Source organism: Eurytemora carolleeae, unplaced genomic scaffold (genome assembly GCF_000591075.1).
Source record: "Eurytemora carolleeae unplaced genomic scaffold, Eaff_2.0 scaffold513, whole genome shotgun sequence".
Lineage (NCBI taxonomy): Eukaryota > Metazoa > Arthropoda > Copepoda > Calanoida > Temoridae > Eurytemora > Eurytemora carolleeae.
The window spans coordinates 66,443-87,735 of NW_019396987.1; the positions used below are offsets into that span (position 1 = coordinate 66,443).

A 21,293-nucleotide genomic window follows, 5' to 3' on the forward strand; every position below is an offset into this window, starting at 1 on the left:
AAAAAAATATGCAAAATTATGCACAAATAGAAAACAATGATTTTTACTCACTACATAACATATTTATCATTTCAGTTATTACGTAATCATCGAATCCTTCAACATATAAATTATTCATTCTTGTACTTAAAAGTTCTTGTAAAACCGGAACTTTCCATTCATGTTCCAATGGGACATCAAAATATTTTATTTGTTTCTTAACTAACATTTTACTAAGATTGGAAGGATTTACAGAACAATCATTTGCAATACAAAATAAATTTCTGCCAAGAACTGTGTTGAGGTCATTTTTACATAAATTAGAAAGAAATCTAATGCAAAGCTTAGAACTTGCTTCAATAGTCTCATAGAAAGACACACATCTGCTAGCTAACATAGTTTTTACATGTAAACATTGTGTAATGTACGTGAGTTTGGTATTGGATTAAGTATAGTGTGTACTAGTGTATAATGTCCCCTGATATTTGTGTGATTAGCTAAATCACGGAATATTTATAAATATATTAGATATGTATATAATTATACATATATACAATATACTTAATCAATACATTTATCATTAGAATAATACTAATGATCTATACACATTCTAGAATTGTACATTAGAATAAATTGAAAATACAAAATATGGTTTCCAGTCTTTTATGTCACTTCGTGAAATCTTTTCTAATAATCTAGTAATCTAGTTTTTAACTGATGCTTTTTAAGTCACCATTTCTTCATCGTTCTCAAATAAGAGGATTTCTGTTTAAATTGCATTGGACTTTCAAAAATAATAAATGTCAACCTTTTTTAAAAATTTTAAATTTTGACCCGCCATAAATCTTTTCTAGGATCTAATCCGTTTAACCGTTTTAATATTTATTAGATACAAACTAGAGACAAAAAGCTATATTTATGACAGCTTATGACAGAGCTTTGGGCAGTTCAAGGAGATATTGAATAGAAGGAGGGGGCGATAGGGTTTCCGTACACTTTGCTGTGACGTTTTTGGACTGCTGAAGAACTAGTTTTTGCGTAACAACAATAATAAAGATTGTAAACAATAAAGAGGCGGGGGCAGGATAACCTTGAATTTGATTGAAAATGTCTCTGTAATAAGGTCCTTTTCGTATAAAACTAAATCCTTAACTTTTTCAATCTTTTTAACAAGATAATACTACTTTTTAGCAGTTATCTCATGTTTGTTTACATTAGATCGGCTGCCTTTGTTATTGATGTTACGCAAAAACTAGTTCTTTAGCAGTCCAAAAACGTCACACCAAAGTGTACGGAAACCCTATCGCACCCTCCTTCTATACAATATCTCCTTGAGGCAGTTTAAGTCAAAGAACCTGTCAAATCATTCGTTGGGATGTTTAGAAAGATGAAAATTTCCCTGTATGATAATTGAAGGACTGCAGTATGGTTTTGGTGAATTATATTGGCGTACAAAGCCTAGGGGTGTCAGAAATGATTTTTTTTGCATATTTNTGATACTCCGTGTTGTGTTTAAACATTATGTATTTTGATACTCCGTGTTGTGTTTAAACATTATGTATTTTGATACTCCGTGTTGTGTTTAAACATTATGTATTTTGATACTCCGTGTTGTGTTTAAACATTATGTATTTTGATACTCCGTGTTGTGTTTAAACATTATGTATTTTGATACTCCGTGTTGTGTTTAAACATTATGTATTTTGATACTCCGTGTTGTGTTTAAACATTATGTATTTTGATACTCCGTGTTGTGTTTAAACATTATGTATTTTGATACTCCGTGTTGTGTTTAAACATTATGTATTTTGATACTCCGTGTTGTGTTTAAACATTATGTATTTTGATACTCCGTGTTGTGTTTAAACATTATGTATTTTGATACTCCGTGTTGTGTTTAAACATTATGTATTTTGATACTCCGTGTTGTGTTTAAACATTATGTATTTTGATACTCCGTGTTGTGTTTAAACATTATGTATTTTGATACTCCGTGTTGTGTTTAAACATTATGTATTTTGATACTCCGTGTTGTGTTTAAACATTATGTATTTTGATACTCCGTGTTGTGTTTAAACATTATGTATTTTATTCGAAAAATAAAAGAGTTCTGTAAAAGCTGAGATGGGGATGAAACACTTAAAACAAAGTGTAAGGATATGTGTATACTGTAAAGTGTATACTTTTCATAAAATAAACTTTTTCTGGGTAAAACTGTAGAAATATATATATAATAACCATTCTTGATAAATAATAGAACATGTTCTAGACTTATTTTAAGAAGATATGACAGAAAAGGAGTTTCTACATGCATTATACAGAATTGTCAAAGGCTCAAATAATTTTTTATTTTTCAAATTCCTCGGGCAACGCCGGGTTTCCAGGTCGGGAGTATATATATATCAATATAGATACTCTATTAAAGAAATTTGACTATTTTTTGCTCTGGATCGTTGTGATGCGTGAAACTTGTATTATTTTATAGAAATATGTAATTAAGCGCGTTTCAATGTAATATGTATTTGCATTTGTATAAATCTGATATTTTTTAAACTATTATGAATACATAATATTAAAGCTTGAGAACCCAACTTCTCTAAAATCCAACTCTCTGTAGTTAAAAATTTTAAAACCAAAATAAGATCATACAAACAGAGATTGCTTCTTATATATAGATAGATTTATTTATCGTGCTCGTATAATTAATAATTCTGATATTCAGTAAATATAAAAGAATATTAGGATAAGTGAATCATTTATTGACATAAAATATAAAAAATATGTATTAAAAAATACTTCTGTATATAATCCATACACTTGATTGTTAAATAATCTAGTTTTTTCATGGATTTACATATTTCTGTCAAAAATATTGTGTATTTTTAAGTTCAATATAAATGCAGTTAAAAACGAGAATGTTAAACGTGTTTTCTCATTGTTTTCTGTAATGGAAATACGCAAGACACCACAAAACCACAATTAGAAATTATGGATTATCTCATGTATTCCTAGCTGATGAAACTAAGTACCCTTAAAGGGTACCGTTGTGAGTCGGATATGCCCGCTTTGAATGGAGAGTCGCTTGAAATTTCGTCTAAAGTCCCTTTAATCTAATGCACCAACACAACAAAAAAGTTTTCAGAATCAAAATTTTTTTATTAATATTCGCAGCCTTTAAATCCCTTAATAACTCTATTTTTTTCTTTAGAGTTTATTTATCTATTTCCTATTGTCTCATCCATTTAAAAGAAATTAATTTTTGGGGGTTTATGTTGTTTATATAAAAAAAAATACTAAATAGTATCAAAAATGAAAACGTTTAAAGCTATGGCAATCCAATATATTCCTAATGATAAGACTAACAAATTTTAAAGATAATGTAAAATAGCATTTTTCATATAAAATGTAAAAATAATGAAGATATTTAAAAGTACATAAATAAACTGTAAAATCAGGTTAATTTCAAGTACCACACTTTTTAAGTAGCTAGGGCAAACTGTACAGTACACATAGAGGACCAAAGGAAGTACACTTAATAAATCAGTCCCACTCCCTTCTGGTGCACGGCACATTGAATATCAGATTAAAAAATAATTTAAGTTTTCCTTTTTGATATGTGGTAGATGTTTGATAAGTTTTCAAAATAAATGCATTAATTTCCCGAGTACAGAAAGCGTTTTGGGATTATATTAAGTCCAATCAAATTAATTCGTACAAAATAATTCATGATAACTTTTTAGGCTTCAAGAATGAACGGACATCTAGGATCTACCACAATCAAACCCGACCAGATGCAGGTACAGATTATTCTGTACACTCTAGCTACACTGTACACTCTACACTGTACACGCTACATTGTACGCTCTACACTGTACACTGTACACTCTACACTCTACTCTCTACTCTCTACTCTCTACACTCTACACTCTACACTCTACACTCTACACTCTACACTCTACACTCTACACTCTACACTCTACATCTACACTCTACACTCTACACTCTACACTCTACACTCTACACTCTACACTCTACACTCTACACTCTACACTCAGCATTGTACACAAACATGAAACAACAGTGCCAAGACCCAGTTCTCCTTACCTTGTTTACTATATTTGTTATTGTTTACAACAAAACTAGTTTCCTGTAAGCACTTCACAACGCTTAATGTAAACAAACCCTGTCCTTCTCTTCTTATTAACCCTCACTACAAACATTTAGTCTCCGACATGTCACATTAAGTATCCGACATGTTAATGTCACATTAAGTATCCGACACGTTAATGTCACATTAAGTATCCGGCATGCTAATGTCACATTAAGTATCCGACATGCTAATGTCACATTAAGTATCCGACATGTTAATGTCACATTAAGTATCCGACATGTTAATGTCACATTAAGTATCCGACATGTTAATGTCACATTAAGTATCCGACATATTAATGTCACATTAAGTATCCGACATGCTAATGTCACATTAAGTATCCGGCATGCTAATGGCACATTAAGTATCAAACATGCTAATGTCACATTAAGTATCCGGCATGTTAATGTCACATTAAGTATCCGACATGCTAATGTCACATTAAGTATCCGGCATGCTAATGTCACATTAAGTATCCGACATGCTAATGTCACATTAAGTATCCGACATGCTAATGTCACATTAAGTATCCGGCATGCTAATGTCACATTAAGTATCCGACATGTTAATGTCACATTAAGTATCCGACATGCTAATGTCACATTAAGTATCAAACATGCTAATGTCGAAAATCTTAAGTCCAGAATTATTAACCCGACATCTTCGCCATTGGAATAATAAGTCGGTTTGAATGTTTTCAGGGAGTTTGCATTGTTATATTTTACCATTGTTATATTTTACCATTTTCTGAGTTTTTTCATTTTATTTTTGTCGACTTTAATTCTATATTCACACAATGCATTTATCATTTAATTAATCAGATCCAGCTCAAACAGGGTTCCTCAGCAGTCAACATACATTACAGCTGGTGTTAATAGACAGGGTTCCTCAGCAGTCAACATACATTACAGCTTGTGTTAATAGACAGGGTTCCTCAGCAGTCAACATACATTACAGCTGGTGTTAATAGACAGGGTTCCTCAGCAGTCAACATACATTACAGCTGGTGTTAATAGACAGGGTTCCTCAACAGTCAACATACATTACAGCTTGTGTTAATAAACAGGGTTCCTCAACAGTAAACATACATTACAGCTGGTGTTAATAGAACTTTTTCATATCGTCTTCTTTTTTCCTTAAATTGTAAATTGTCTCTTAAGTGTTTTTATTAGCAACAGTAATATTTCGACAAAAAAAATAAAAATTATGTCAGTTACATCAAAAATGAAGACGTCATTATTTTCGCATGTTTTTAGTGGTCACTGTATGTATGTTTTCCACACGCTCTTAAATGTTTATAATAACAGTTTGTTACACATTTTCACAACAACATTATAATCCATAGTCCTAATTTGTTACTTATACAGCAGTTTCGTTCATCATAACAAATTGTCAACAATTCAGAAAAGAATTGAGTTTTCCCCACAAACTCTGATATTTCAATACCTTTATCTTTGCAACCCAATGTCGTAGACCATAGATATTTCAAACTATTAACTCTGTTAGATCATGTAATCTAAATCTGAAATATCAAAGGTTTACACCGTCAGGTTGCAAAGATAAAGGGAATGGAATATTCAAGTTTGTGGCTCAACTCCTTTGAAACAAAAATTAGATGAATCTAACACTTTAAAATTCTTTTTTTGTTACTAGTTTAAATTTTTTTTGGTAAGAAGTTCGGATGTCTTGAAAAATTACAAAAAAGTTGATAATAAAGAAATTGCGTCTTTGCCTCAAAATAAAATTGTCAAATCCCTATATTTTTGCAATCTGATGGTGTAACCTTTTATATTTAAAACTTAGATTATTCGATCTAACAGAAATTATAATTTGCAACATATCAGGTTTGAATTCGGGTTGCAAAGATATAAGAAACAAAAAAGCAGTTTTGGTGCCAAAACGATTTATACATTATACAACCTATCCTATACACACAATCACGAACACAATATTATTTAATCTCTGCTTTATTTAAAAAATTAAAATGATGTATTTTTCCAGGTTATTAATCCGCTTCTTATTCTCTTCCTTATCCCAATATTTGATAGAGTCATCTACCCTGTTTTTGCAAAGTAAGTTTTTTTTCTCCATTTTATTCTTTTTCCAGGTTATATTTTTCATCTTTTTTCATCCTTTCATATATACTTTTTAAAATTAGAATTTTTCCTTTTTTCCGTTTTTAAATTCAAAATTTGAGTTTTTCAGAAAAATATTTTAAAAATACGTTATCTGCGCCGTTGTTTCCAGGATCCATTTGAAATGTTGCCGAAAGTCCCTAAAATTCCGTGATACAACTAAGCAAAAATAAACAATTTAATTATTTTTTTAATGTTTTCTCGTAACTTAATTTCTTATTCTTTTTAATTTAAAACCGGAGGATTATATGCAGTGACTAGTGAGTTAGAAAATATTTTTTTTGTGTATTTTGATGATTTTGCTGAAATGCAAAATGTTTATATTTAATTTTTATATTTGCTTCAGGAAATTAAAAAACCTCAATTTTATGAAAGGTTTCGATCACTTTTCCTGGATTTTATTTTCCTATTTCCTATATTTGTCAAACTTCAAAGTTTTCTTTAATTTGACACTTATGGAACAGAACTTCCCTACTTTCCTCAATTATGCCGGAGTAATAATGCATTTAATATGTTCTTAGTTTATTTAATTTCAAAGTTTGAACAGTGCATAACTGCTTGATTTATTACAGGGTGTAGGAAGGGGGGGGGGGGGTGGTAACCTGATGGTGTAAACCTTTGATATTTTAAACTACGAATATAAGATCAAGCAGAATTCAAGTTTAAAATGTCAAAGGTCTACACGACATTGGGCTGCAAAGATATAAGGAGAAACCATTTCTCGAACTTCTATTGATCTTCATTGATAATAAGCATGTCTAAATCACAAAGGTATCCTATAAAAGGATCATCAAGGACGGAGATATTCTTGTTTTATGGCTAAAAAGTTCAAAGTTAATAACATCAGTGCATATAAAAGTTTATATCTATGAATGACGTCACATGGTTCCTGAATACCATCAAATGAATCGGACATGCATCTCTATTAATTTAAATAACCACTTTTAGTCCCTTTAGGAAAATCCTGATTATATTATTTTCAGGTGTGGTCTCCTGATTAAACCTTTACAGAGGATGACTGCTGGAGGTCTTCTCACAGCCTGCTCATTCTTTATCTCCGGAATCCTTGAACTACAGATGATGAAAACATATGCCAAGGTTTGATATTTGCTTTATCTCCGGTATCCTTGAACTACAGATGATGAAAACATATGCCAAGGTTTGATATTTTTTTATCTCTGAAATCCTTGAACTACAGATGATGAAAACATATGCCAAGGTTTGATATTTTCTTTATCTCCGGTATCCTTGAACTACAGATGATGAAAACATATGCCAAGGTTTGATATTTTTTTATCTCTGGAATACTTGAACTACAGATGATGAAAACATATGCCAAGGTTTGATATTTTTTTATCTCTGAAATCCTTGAACTACAGATGATGAAAACATATGCCAAGGTTTAATATTTTCTTTATCTCTGGAATCCTTAAACTACAGATGATGAAAACATATGCCAAGGTTTAATATTTTCTTTGTCTCTGGAATCCTTGAAATACGATGATAGAAACATATGCCACAAGTGGATATCAAGATCAAACATGATCTTTAATCAAGAGGTTTTCTTCATCAGACTTGATCTTTGATCAGAGATTTTTCTTCATCAGACTTGATCTTTGCGCAGGAAATTTCTTCATCAGACTTGATCTTTGATCAGGAGGTTTTCTTCATCAGACTTAATCTTTGATCAGGGAGTGATCTTTATCAGACTTGATCTTTGATCAGAGATTTTTCTTTAGCAAAGTGCAATTTTTTAAAAATCTTATCTCTGTGTTTTTAATAAATTGTGCATTTTATAACTCTATAAACATTTCTGTCGTCTCAACTTCTCATGCAAACTGTGCCTGCAAATTGTGAACTCAGTTTTTCATGCATAAAAAACATGTTTACTGACAAAGTTTTTTTATCTTTATGGAATGATTTGTTTTTATTTTTACAATCTTTACTTCAGTTTCGCACCTGCATCATGTTTTGCAGATATCATTAATTATTAGATTTACTAGACTTAGTAATAAGACTTTAGTTTCGCTCCTGCATCATGTTTTGCAGATATCATTATTATAAGCTTAACTAGATTTAGTAATAAGCCTTTAAAAAATCTTTTAAATTTTAGGAATGAATATTTTCAACAGTAACAATGGGTCATATAAAGTAAGAAATAGTATTAGATATCAACTATATACGAATGCATCAAATTGAATTTTACATTTATAGGTTGTTATATGATTAAAATTACTTGAATTATTTACAATCTAAGGCGAAAATGCAACTCTGTTAAAAATTTTGATAAAATTTTTTTTCATTCAAATTGTGCAATTAAAACAATGGTGAAAAAATTTTTATATTGCCATCAAAAGGTATTAAAATTGTGAGAAAGCTATTATTGCAGGCATTTGACGCAATCAAATTATGGCTTTTCAGAAATTTGAAAACATAAAATATTATATCCACAGGAATACAAATATATAGTAACCGAACAAGTTTTTTTCTCTCACAGTTTAGTATTTTTGATGTTTTTGCATTTGCTGATATAACACTCGCAATAATTAATTACTTTATTTAAATAATGAGGTTAAGTTAACAATCTAATGCTGAGAGGATAAATCCAAATCACGATTTCCGTATTTACCAACGCCACGATGTAATTCTCTCTCGGTGCGAAAGGATTAAAATGGGGCCCCTCTGCCCCCCTCCCCCCCCAACAGAATTTTATTGAAACCTTTGTTTGAACAAAAATACCAAATATGATCTTGTTTTTGTTATCTGAATTAATTTTCTATGGTAGGCTTGCGGATTAATGTAGAAGAATCAAAATACAAATTATAGAATTCAACTGATATTAAACATTTCTCGAAGACATAATTCTCAGCTCAAATTTTAAAAAGTATCTTTCTGAATCGGAGATGTGTTTTTAAATGGGTGACATTTTAAAGTTGCGTTTACAGTCCCCTCATTACTAATCACTAAGCAAGGATCCTGTTTTTAAATGCCACTTTTATATATATTTGCAAACTTGTTTTTAAACATTGTTGTGTATAATACATTAAGAATTGTTAAAAAATTATTATTTTTTTCTAAATTATGACTGCCTTTGTTTTTTATTTCAACATAAAATTATTGTCAATTTTTCACATCATTCTAACTTTGATAATTTATTTTGATTAAATTTTACAATATTTTAAAATATTTATATGATATCAGATGGAAATATTTAGATATTTCTATATTTCTAGTTCTTCATTTTCATCTAGTTTGTACATCTTTCAATTTTAAATTTATTTAATTAAACTAGCTGGGGATCTCGGAACTCTATATAAAATTGTTTACTTTTGAATTGCATCTTACTAAGAAAAAGCACAATTTCCTAATATTTTCTAGAAGATGGGAAGAGGGGGGAGCGATAGTCTCCCCCTCCCCCTCCCCAGCAGGGGGGAGGAACGTCTTCCAAGCGCCCATATCTAATACGAAGAGATTTCCCTTCCACTTTTTCCGGTTCAATTTTCTTTTTTCTTCTTAAGCTTCTTGTTTCTAGTTTCTAGTTTCTACAAATAGTTCTTTTGATATCAAGTTGTGGAGCAGGTAGGAGAGAGATAAGGTTTTTAGGAGGAAGGGTATAGGGGATTCCTCCCTGTGTTCCTTCTTTTATACTCTTTCTGAGTAAAGGGGCATTTAGGAAACCACAAACCCTAAAGCCCCATTGAGAGGAATCTTCCACAGCAGTCTAATTCTCCTAGCTGGTCCAGTAAAAACCCGGTATCGTTGTGGAATGTGCATGGGTTGTATACCCATCAGGGATTAGACTCTTTCTGTCAGTTACACCAGGCTGAAGATGGAGTCTTGTTTTATTCTAAGTGCATTCCTTGCTTTACCTGTAGGATACATGATGCGCAACTAAACGCAGCGCTCCACCAAACTGTAAAGCCAAGACTGCCAGCCAGGAGTTCCGTTCTCTTCTGAGGGCGGTAGGCAACTGATTTTTCACATCATTGGATGATTGAATTACAAAACTTTCTTAGGCAAGATAACCAATTAAAAAAAACATCAATATTTAAAAACTTTTCAAGTTTTCAGTTCAGGTTATTTTTTAATATGAATTGTTTCAAACAACAACCAATCCTTTATTCCCCCCTTCCCCCCTTCCTCCTTCCCTTAAATCAAACTGAACCAGATGGCTACCCGGAAAAATCAGAAATATTGATGAAGCAAAAGATACAAAATTTCAATAAAGATTTCCAATTTTAATTTTGAATATATGAAGATACTTTAACGATCAGTATTCATGAATATATTGAGGAATATATTGGAAATCTTGATTATAAATACCAGGGGGAATGATTTATATCACAGCTATCTAAATAACTTAACTTAAGATATAGAAACGAGTTACATTTATATATTGAAGGGTTCATATTTTTACACTCCCTATATTTGTATATACCTAGAGTAGGGTTCATATGTGACCTGTATTTATACTCTCTGTATTTGAATATACCTAGAGTAAGATCCATATATCACCTGTATTTAAACTCTCTGTATTTCAATATACCTAGAGAAGGGTTCATATATGACCTGAGCTGAAAACTTTAGAATGGTGGATATCGGGATTAAGGCTTAATCCACTCTTTTTCTTAATCTCGAGATTAAATATTGCTTGTTCTCCACTCATTTTTAATCTCCAGATTAATTATCCGATCAGGATTAAGGATATCCCATTCTAAAGTTTTCAGCTCTGTATTTAAACTCTCTGTATTTGAATATACCTAGAGAAGGGTTCATATATGACCTGTATTTAAACTCTCTGTATTTGAATATACCTAGAGTAGGATCCATATATCACCTGTATTTAAACTCTGTATTTGAATATACCTAGAGAAGGGTTCATATATGACCTGTATTTAAACTCTCTGTATTTGAATATACCTAGAGAAGGGTTCATATCGGACCTGTATTTAAACTCTCTGTATTTTTAGGTACCTGGAGAAGGTGTTTCTAATCTTTTCATGATGAATACTCTACCCTGCCACATAGAGATTCAGGTATATTATTTATGATATTATGTATGTAAGATTAAATACCATTTTAGGGCTTTTTTAATTTAGGAACTTTAACATTTTTTTTCTCGTATTTTCAGTTATAATATTCCCTTCAATTAAGTTTTCCTGGAGGTTGACGTTGGATCTTACGAAATATTTTCTAATTTACTTTATGATCTAAATATTTGAAAGTTTTTAATTACAGCAATTTGCTAACTTTTCTTAAATATAATTTGTAAACATATTAATTTATAAAAATAACTAACGGAGAATTTGAGAAAACAACCATGAAAATGTTACAAAATCTCTCTTTGACTAACAATGTGCACATAGAAGCTCCAATTAACCATACAAATTTAAGAGAGCTTTTATATGAAGGACATTAAGAGAAAATTAATGTAAATAGACTAATAATCAGGAAATTGGCATAAAATGGAGTTTATATAGTTTAATAACTGTTTCCCCCCTGGATTACAGGTTTAGACCTGTATCCCCCTGGATTACAGGTTTAGAACTGTATCCCCCTGGGTTACAGGTTTAGAACTGTATCCCCCTGGATTACAGGCTTGGAACTGTATCCCCCCAGGATTACAGGTTTAGAACTGTATCCCCCCTGGATTACAGGTTTAGAACTTTATCCCCCTGGATTACAGGTTTAGAACTTTATACCCCTGGATTACAGGTTTAGAACTGTATACCCCTGGATTACAGGTTTAGAACTGTATCCCCCTGGATTAAGTTTATAGTTTATAGTTTATAGTTTATAGTTTATAGTGTTTAGTTTCCAGTTTGTAGTTTAGAGTTTCTTGTTTTCAGTTTCTAGTTTATAGTTTATAGTTTATAGTTTATAGTTTATAGTTTCCAATTTTCAGTTTCCAGTTTATATTTCCAGTTTCCTTTTTTCAGTTTCTAGTTTTCAGTTTCAAGTTTTCAGTTTCAAGTTTTCAGTTTCAAGTTTTCAGTTTCCAGTTTTTAGTTTTCAGTCCGTAGTTCGTAGTGATATGCCTATATAAATAAATATGTGTTCATATGCCGAGGGGAGGAAGACCAACCACAACAATTTCTCGTCCGAGCCACAATCTCCTCATTTTCTCGTCCGAGTAACCCCGAAATCCTCGTCCTTTCATATTATTTCTTTTACATGTCTAACCCTCCCAGATAAAACTATTCTTGAATTATTGAATTAAAGTTTTCAAGTTTAATGTCCTTAAATAGTTTCACCTTCTTTACACGCATTTTCAAATAATCCTGGTGTAGAATACCGCAAATAATTCCGAGTTTATAGAACTTCAATCTTTTTTTCTTAATTATAGTGAAAACCATCAAATTTTTCGGGGTGGTTCCATGTGAAAAAAGATAGGCAGAGGTTTTCCAAATATTTTGCTATTTATTTTATATCACGAAGGTTAGCAAGTCATTTCGGAGGCAGAAGAGATTTAAGTTTTACCTAAATAAAGTTTGACATCATTTTCATGGGTTTGAAGATTCCAACATGATGTAATCATTGCAATACTTTAGTCCATCCATATTTTATGCCCTAACGTGGCCAGATTTTTATAAAATAGTTTTACCTTCAAGAATTGGAAACTTTAAAACACATAACAGTCAAAGAACGAGGACTTCGAGGTGACGAGAAAATGAGGAGAATGTGCAGCTCGGACGAGAAATTGTTGTGGCTGGCCTTCTCCCCCTAATATGCCTATATAAATAAATATAAGTCTGTATTCCTTTATACATAAATATATATTCTGCTAGACTTCTAAGTTGTTGACCCCCAGTATAAATGAACAATGGAGGTTGTTATGATATATTATCTTTTTTATATATATTAAGAGACAGGTCTTAGAATACATACAAGTAAATTAGGAAATATAAAATTCTTTCAAAAATACCCTTATCTGTCAATATACTCAATAAGGACTTTACAGAATTCTTCTCAAAAACTATAATATTGATCTACTAATAAACAGGACAACAGAAGGATCCAATGTCTCACTCCCCCGTCAAAGGAATTGAACGGCTTTTCCACAAACTCAAATGTTCTAATTCCTGTATCTTTGCAAGCACGCAGATAGTGTAAACCTTTGATAATTCTACTAAGATCATTTGATTTAACATAATTCATAGCTTGAGATATCTAAGGTCTACGAGATTGGATCGCAAAGATATTGGGATTAGAAAATCAGAGTTTGTGACAAGGACTCAATTCCTATGACCAAAATCAGAAAATAATGTTACATTGATTCAGATTTTATCAAATATCGTATTTTATTTGTTATTAAAAATAATTTTATGTTTAAAACATTTCAGTTGTTCCGGGGAGAGACCGAGTTTGATACCTTGTACATACCGGAGTTCTCCAGTGCAGTACAGTACGAGGTAAAAACCGGTTTAAAAAGCACAAAAATTGTCTGAAACATGATATCGGCATTAAACCTGGTATCTGAACCCGGGTTTCATGAGCTAATTAGCAAAATTTAAAAAGAAATAAAAAAACCAGTATCGGAAATCGCGTTTCATGAATTGATTAGCAAAATTAAAAAAAAAAAATCCTGGTATCGGAAACCGGGTTTCATGAATTGATTAGCAAAATTAAAAGAAATAAAAAAGCTGGTATCGAAAATCAAGTTTCACGAATTGATTAGCACAAAAAAAAAACCTGGTATCGGAAACCGGGCTTCATGAATTGATATTATGAAGAAATCATGATTTTTATTGAAAAATCATCACATGGTTAATTTTTTAAGTTTCTATTAATATAAAAATATAATATAATATAAAAATATTATCTTGTGGAAGACGATGCCTGGCCGCGTTAAACAAGTTCCACAAGATTCTGAACCCTCTATAAGTAATAAGTTATAAGAAATATATATACTGGAAGTTATTTATGCGTTTTTATTAGAGTCTGACTCACGTCCTCTATAAGCTAATATAAAAATATTATCTAATATAAAAAATATTATCTAATATAAGAATATTATCTAATATAAAAATATTATCTAATATAAAAATATTATCTAATATAAGAATATTATCTAATATAAAAATATTATCTAATATAAAAATATTATCTAATATAAGAATATTATCTAATATAAAAATATTATCTAATATAAAAATATTATCTAATATAAGAATATTATCTAATATAAAAATATTATTTTCCAATTATAAGTAACTTGCAGATTTATGTTGCATACACAAGGATTAAGGAAGGAAATAAACAGAAAACGCAATATTTCTTAGGTAACGTCCTACAGGACACGGTTGTCAATCTGCCTTTTTTGGAGGTTTATTTGAAATCCCGACTTCAGTATATTGCATCAAAGTCTCAACCTAGCTAAACATAAAGGTTGTTAAAAAAAACTCCCGTCAAACTTTTTTCTCTTGTTATCCTATCATATTGAAATTAATATCACAATGTCTTTATGACATCAAGACTAGATTATTTAAAAATTATCGGGTTTCGTCAATCCTGCTCTGAATAATGGCTCTTTATCTTTTTTAACCATGTATTCCTAACATTCCAGAGATATTGTGATATTAATTTAATTATGATTGTGAAAGTAATAAAGTCTTTGAGAGAAAAAAAAAGTGTTCAGTGGTTTTTTTAACAATCTTTAGAAACACATGGTCGATGTTTCCTGAAACTTGTGTTTGTATATTTGAACAAGTTGATTAGTTGATTAGTTGATTATTCCCGTATGTTAAGATAGTACCTGGAGAATACAGAACCAGGATCCAGACTAATACAACCTGCCTCCCGGATATACTCAACATTAGAAACAAAGAATTTACAGTGAGTTCAACTTTTAGATTCAATAAAGAATTTAGAGGTCAAAACTTTTGTGTTAGTAAATCCCGGAATTAATCATTTATTCGTTTCTTTTCTACAAGGATTAATTATTTCCTCTCACTTACAAGTATAGGGATTTGATATTTTAGATTTGCACTTTTCACACAAAAGTTTTTACCTCAGGATTGGTCGACGTGTCATGAACTGAATTTTTATTTAATAAATCATGCAGGGAAACCCATAAAACTGCGGAATTGAAGACGACATTGGAGCAATTTTACTTTATTCAAAACTGTGGCTCAAAAAGATTTTTTTTTAAAGATGGAAAAATTTTCAGAATTTAAATATTATCATTTATAATAGTTAATGGGTTATCTATACAGAGCTTAAAATTTTAGAATGAGATATCCTTAATCCCGTTCTGTTAATTAATCTAGAGATTAGTAGCAAGCGGAAAGCAAGCATTATTTTATCTGGAGAAAAAGAGTGGATCAATCATTAATCCCGATATCCACCATTCAAAAGTTCCCAGCTTTAGACAATATTTTAAAGACATTTTTACATTATTTAGTGGAATAGGCATGGTTTAAAATTTGCATTATTTCCAATTGGGTGATCTTTTAATGAAGATTTTTTGAAAAATATTTTTCCACAAATCAATCTGGAACCATTACTATATTAATCATAATTAAATAAGCATTTCATTCTAAAATAACCAAAAACAAGCATCAATTAATAAAAAATCTAAAACTGAAATATATCTAAATATTTAAATGTTAACACACACTAAACCACAATTTTCAGGTTGTTGCCAAGAACAAGAAGGTTTCATCGTTTATTGTCTCAGCAGATGAAGGATCCGTCCTGCTCACATCTCTTAGACAAGAAGAGGACCCAGAGAAGGATGATGATTCAAACGGAAAGTTCAGAGTCATTCAGGAGAGTTAACACAGATTCGAGATCAAACCTTGTTCTCTTAGATCCAACCTTTTCTCTTAGATCCAACCTTGTCTCTTAGATCCAACCTTGTCTTTTAGATCCAACCTTGTCTCTTAGATCCAACCCTATCTTTTAGATCCAACCTTTTCTCTTAGATCCAACCTTGTCTCTTAGATCAAACCTTGTTCTCTTAGATCCAACCTTGTCTTTTAGATCCAACCTTGTGTCTTAGATCCAAACTTATCTTTTAGATCCAACCTTGTCTCTTAGATCCAACCTTGTCTCTCAGATCCAACCCTATCTTTTAGATCCAGCCTTGTCTCTTAGATCCAACCTTGTCTCTCAGATCCAACCTTGTCTCTCAGATCCAACCTTGTCTTTCAGATCCAACCTTGTTTCTTAGATCCAACCTTGTCTTTTAGATCCAACCCTGTTCTATTAAATCAAACCCTGTCTCTTAGATCCAACCCTGTTCCCTTGTACTCAAACCTTGTTCTTTTAGATCCAATCCTGTCTCTAAGATCAAACCCTGTCTCTTAGATACAGCCTTGTCTCTTGGATCTAACCTTGTTCTCTTATATACAACCTTGTCTCTTAGAACCAACCCTGTCTCTTAAATCCAACCCTGTCTCTTAGATCCAACCCTGTTCCCTTGTAGATCCAACCTTTTTTTCTTAGATCCAATCCTGTCTCTTAGATCCAACCCTGTCTCTTAGATCCAACCTCGTCTCTTAGATCCAACCCTTTCTCTTAGATACAACCTTGTCCCTTAGATCCAACCTTGTCCCTTAGATCCAACCTGGTCTCTTAGATCCAACCTTGTTTATTAGATCCAACCTTGTCCCTTAGATCCTACCTTGTCTCTTAGATCCAACGTTGTTTATTAGATCCAACCTTGTCTCTTAGATCCAATCTTGTCTCTTAGATCTAACCTTGTTTTTTTAGATCTAACCTTGTTCATTAGATCCAACCTTGTTTATTAGATCCAACCTCGTCCCTAAGATCCAACCTTGTCTCTTAGATCCAACTTTGTTTATTAGATCTAACCTTGTTCTCTTAGATCCAACCTTGTCCCTTAGATCCTACCTTGTCTCTTAGATCCAACCTTGTTTATTAGATCCAAACTTGTTTCTGAGATCCAACCTTGTCTCTTAGTTCAGACCTTGTCTCTTAGATCCAACCTTGTCTTTTAGATCCAACCATTTCCCCTAGTATATGTATTGAATCTGTTACTCTGGGTCCAGGATATGTTGGTGACTGAAATGTCTAATGATCCTTGGATCCAGCTAAACGGAACCGAGCTCGACCAGCTCCACAATGCTACAGGAGAGGTTCCAGTAGTCGAGCATTCTCATCATAATGGAGGTGAGGAGGAGGAGGAGGAGGAGATAAGCTTGGAGGAGGATCTAAACTTGGAGGAGGAGAGATTTCTCCAGCATCCGTATAGAGCTGAGGATATTGGAACCTACAGGTGGATATATATATATACTTATTTATACAAAGATACGTTCTTTCCAACGGTTGGGAGAGGGGAGGATGTCTGATGCCAATGGGGTGTCAAGGGGGGGGGGGGGGTTAGTCACAAAATGAAAAATATGCATATTTTATTGAATTTTTATATTATCCCGTCTAATAGTCTAATATGCGGAAAAGGTTGAGCAACCTGTTTTTTACTTCGTAGCGACAATAATAATTGATAAAGCTTGATTAAACTTGATCAGATTAGATCAGATCATAATAAAGCTTGCTTAAGCTTGATCAGATTAGATCAGATCATAATAAAGCTTGCTTAAACTTGATCAGATTAGATCAGATCGTAATAAAGCTTGCTTAAACTTAATCAGATTAGATCAGATCATAATAAAGCTTGATTAAACTTGATCAGATTAGATCAGATCATAATAAAGCTTGATTAAACTTGATCAGATTAGATCAGATCATAATAAAGCTTGATTAAACTTGATCAGATTATATCAGATCAAAATTCGAACAAACTTGCACGTTCACATTCGGGTTGCATTTCAAGGTTTTCTAATCAACTTGAAAAAATATCCCTTTTCTTGTACATTAAACATCGCAAAAGATCTATAACTTCCATTAAACTACTATTTTTAATCTTCTAGTTTGTTGGCAGACCTAGAGAAGGTTGGAGACGTTCACCTGGAGCAGGGAGGAGTCTATACAGTTCTTCTCACAAAGGTTGGTTTAACTCAAATATCAGTTTTTCTGTAAACAATTCCTAGCTTGTAAACAAACTTTGATTAGATATTTGTTTATGTTTACTACATAGTTATTCAGCTGAAGAACTACAGGGTGTCCCAATAAACATGATAGTTGAGAGACGACGTTGATATCGTCCTGGATCTATAATAGCTGCATAATGACAACATTCGTAGTAACACAAATTTCAAAGGATTAAATAGTAAATAATATTTCCATAATGTGATGAGCCTCTCGTAAAGCTTCTAAGTTGTTCTACCGTTTTCTGATGCACACTTTATCCTTCGATAGCTTTCAAAGATCAAAGATACCAATTCAGCAGTCTCTGGTGGGACACTCTGTACGTCACATATTTTGCTCCCATCCTTGTGTCTATAGTAATTTTGGTTAAAGAAACTTATAGACATTCTTTCAAATAACCGTTTACGGAGAGGCAGGCGCGGTTCACCATGCTATACTTAAACCCTTTCACAGAAAACATTTAAACCGACCCAAAGTTCCGATGGCGAATTCAACGGGTAGATAATTCTAGAATTTTGATGTTTGACATCGGCATTTCGGAGATTTAAGGTTTGCAAGGTTGTCTAATTTAGGATGGCGAAGATATCCTAAATTTCTGAAAATTGAGTGCCGGGACACTCAAGGTTACAATATACACTCGATATTACTGACACTCTATTTAAAGCCTGAACTAGACAACCGTTGTAGATCGGACATATTCGCCAATCTTGAAACTACGTCTCTTTGATAAATGAATAAAGTTTCTGTCACACACCTAAATCTTTTAATCCCTATTATCTTTGCAACCTGAAAGTCTCAACCTCTGACATTTAAAACTGTAATTATTTAATCAAACAGAAATCATAGTTTTAAATATCTAAGGTCTGCGACATTGCGTTTCAAAGATTTTGGGGCTAGGAAATCGGAGTTTGTTGCAAAGACTCAATTCCTTAATCCATTTTATAGAATCCTGCCACGCAAGAACTTGAAGTTATGCAGTACACTCTTACGGAGAAAAACTCTATTCACATGCTCTGGTTGGTCCCGCAGTACGTCGTCATCACGGTCGGAGAGATCATGTTTAGTATTACAGGGTTGGAGTTCTCCTATAGTCAGGTTAGACATTAATAACAGGGTTGGAGTTTTCCTATAGTCAGGTTAGAGATTAATAACAGGGTTGGAGTTCTCCTATAGTTAGGTTAGAGATAAATAACAGGGTTGGAGTTCTCCTATAGTTAGGTTAGAGATTAATAACAGGGTTGGAGTTCTCCTATAGTTAGGTTAGAGATAAATAACAGGGTTGGAGTTCTCCTATAGTTAGGTTAGAGATAAATAACAGGGTTGGAGTTCTCCTATAGTTAGGTTAGAGATTAATAACAGGGTTGGAGTTCTCCTATAGTTAGGTTAGAGATAAATAACAGGGTTGGAGTTCTCCTATAGTTAGGTTAGAGATTAATAACAGGGTTGGAGTTCTCCTATAGTTAGGTTAGAGATAAATAACAGGGTTGGGGTTCTTCTATATTCAGGTTAGAGCTTAATAACAGGGTTGGGGTTCTTCTATAGTCAGGTTAGAGCTTAATAACAGGGTTGGAGTTCTTCTATAGTCAGGTTAGAGATTAATAACAGGGTTGGAGTTCTCCTATAGTCAGGTTAGAGATTAATAACAGGGTTGGAGTTCTCCTATATTCAGGTTAGAGCTTAATAACAGGGTTGGAGTTCTTCTATAGTCAGGTTAGAGATAAATAACAGGGTTGGAGTTTTCCTATAGTCAGGTTAGAGATTAATAACAGGGGTTGGAGTTCGTAATGATATTGATTATAATGTAAGTTTAACAGTTTTACATAGTATGTCAGGACAATCATATATATATCTATTTGTCTTGTATGGTTTATGGATGGTCAAATTTTGTCTGGAAAAAGTATTCTTTATTTATTATTTAAATCCTCCAACTTAACAGAAAAATCCTTGAAAATGTTTGTTTATTACAATCTGTGTAGAGCAAGATAAAAATGGCGACTTGAAAAGTGAAAAGCTTAAATTGTTAATGAAAATAAAATAATTTAGGCTCCTGACAGCATGAAATCTGTATTGCAAGCAGCTTGGCTTCTTACCGTTGCTTTCGGAAACATCATTGTCATCATCGTCGCCGAGGCCAAGTCCTTGAACCAAGCCAACGAGTTCTTCATGTTCGCCTGTCTTATGATCGTTGATATGTTTCTGTTCGCGCTCCTAGCGTGGAGGTAAATATATTTTAAAGGAACTATTGACAGTATTTGTAGTGATCCTCCATTTATAAAGTGAAATGTCCAGATCCTTGTAATCTTTGTCTAATCAAGGATGAATGGGATTTCCTTGTTATTCTAGCGGAAAATTGATTATTTTTCACTGTGATTATCTGTAAAAGTGACTTGCGAATTTATGCTGCAACGACAATAGCGGGAATCAAATCAGAATTTAACTATTCTTACTTAGATACAGAGGTAATGAATCGGACATGAATCTTTTAATATGATTGAATATATATTATTTATGTGGAATAAAATTGGGGGGAAACACAAGGGGTGGCCGGGGGGGGGGGGGTAAATTTTATCCATCCTGGATAAAGGATAAAGGATACACTTGAAATACAATTAGACTGGGTGTCCCAAATCTTCTTGTATTAGACTGGGTGTCCCAAATCTTGTTGTATTAGACTGGGTGTCCCAAATCTTGTTGTATCATTAGACTGGGTGTACCAAATCTTGTATTACTTGTTTTGAAATTTTCACGTACTTAAAACTAAACTATAACGTCTTAACTATCGCACCTGATATCGACAGCGTTCAAAGACGACAAAAAAAAACACTTTTGGAGACACCCTTATAATAAAGTGTCTTCTGAATATAATTTGCATATTGAAGTTGTGGGATTGCAGATTTCAGAATAGAATTGCTTAATTAAAACAGAATATTGGTTTAAAGGCATATACAACTTCCTGGATATAATTCACTGTAATATCTTTTCAAACCTGATCTTGGAGACTGCACATAGATAACATT

The 21,293-nt window shown here is 32.4% G+C and overlaps 1 protein-coding gene across 1 annotated transcript in view; it reads left to right on the forward strand.

The window, feature by feature from the left end:
* The window catches only part of LOC111710806 (solute carrier family 15 member 2), a 50,691-nt gene that overhangs the window by 26,573 nt on the left and 2,825 nt on the right, over nucleotides 1–21,293 (forward strand). The window contains exons 10-20 of the mRNA XM_023484951.1: nucleotides 3,720–3,776; nucleotides 6,131–6,201; nucleotides 7,248–7,362; nucleotides 11,235–11,300; nucleotides 13,608–13,676; nucleotides 15,013–15,099; nucleotides 15,901–16,035; nucleotides 17,280–17,506; nucleotides 18,159–18,234; nucleotides 19,222–19,371; nucleotides 20,320–20,495. Of these exons, the coding sequence (XP_023340719.1) occupies nucleotides 3,720–3,776; nucleotides 6,131–6,201; nucleotides 7,248–7,362; nucleotides 11,235–11,300; nucleotides 13,608–13,676; nucleotides 15,013–15,099; nucleotides 15,901–16,035; nucleotides 17,280–17,506; nucleotides 18,159–18,234; nucleotides 19,222–19,371; nucleotides 20,320–20,495 (1,229 nt within the window). The remainder of the gene's footprint in view (nucleotides 1–3,719; nucleotides 3,777–6,130; nucleotides 6,202–7,247; nucleotides 7,363–11,234; nucleotides 11,301–13,607; nucleotides 13,677–15,012; nucleotides 15,100–15,900; nucleotides 16,036–17,279; nucleotides 17,507–18,158; nucleotides 18,235–19,221; nucleotides 19,372–20,319; nucleotides 20,496–21,293) is intronic.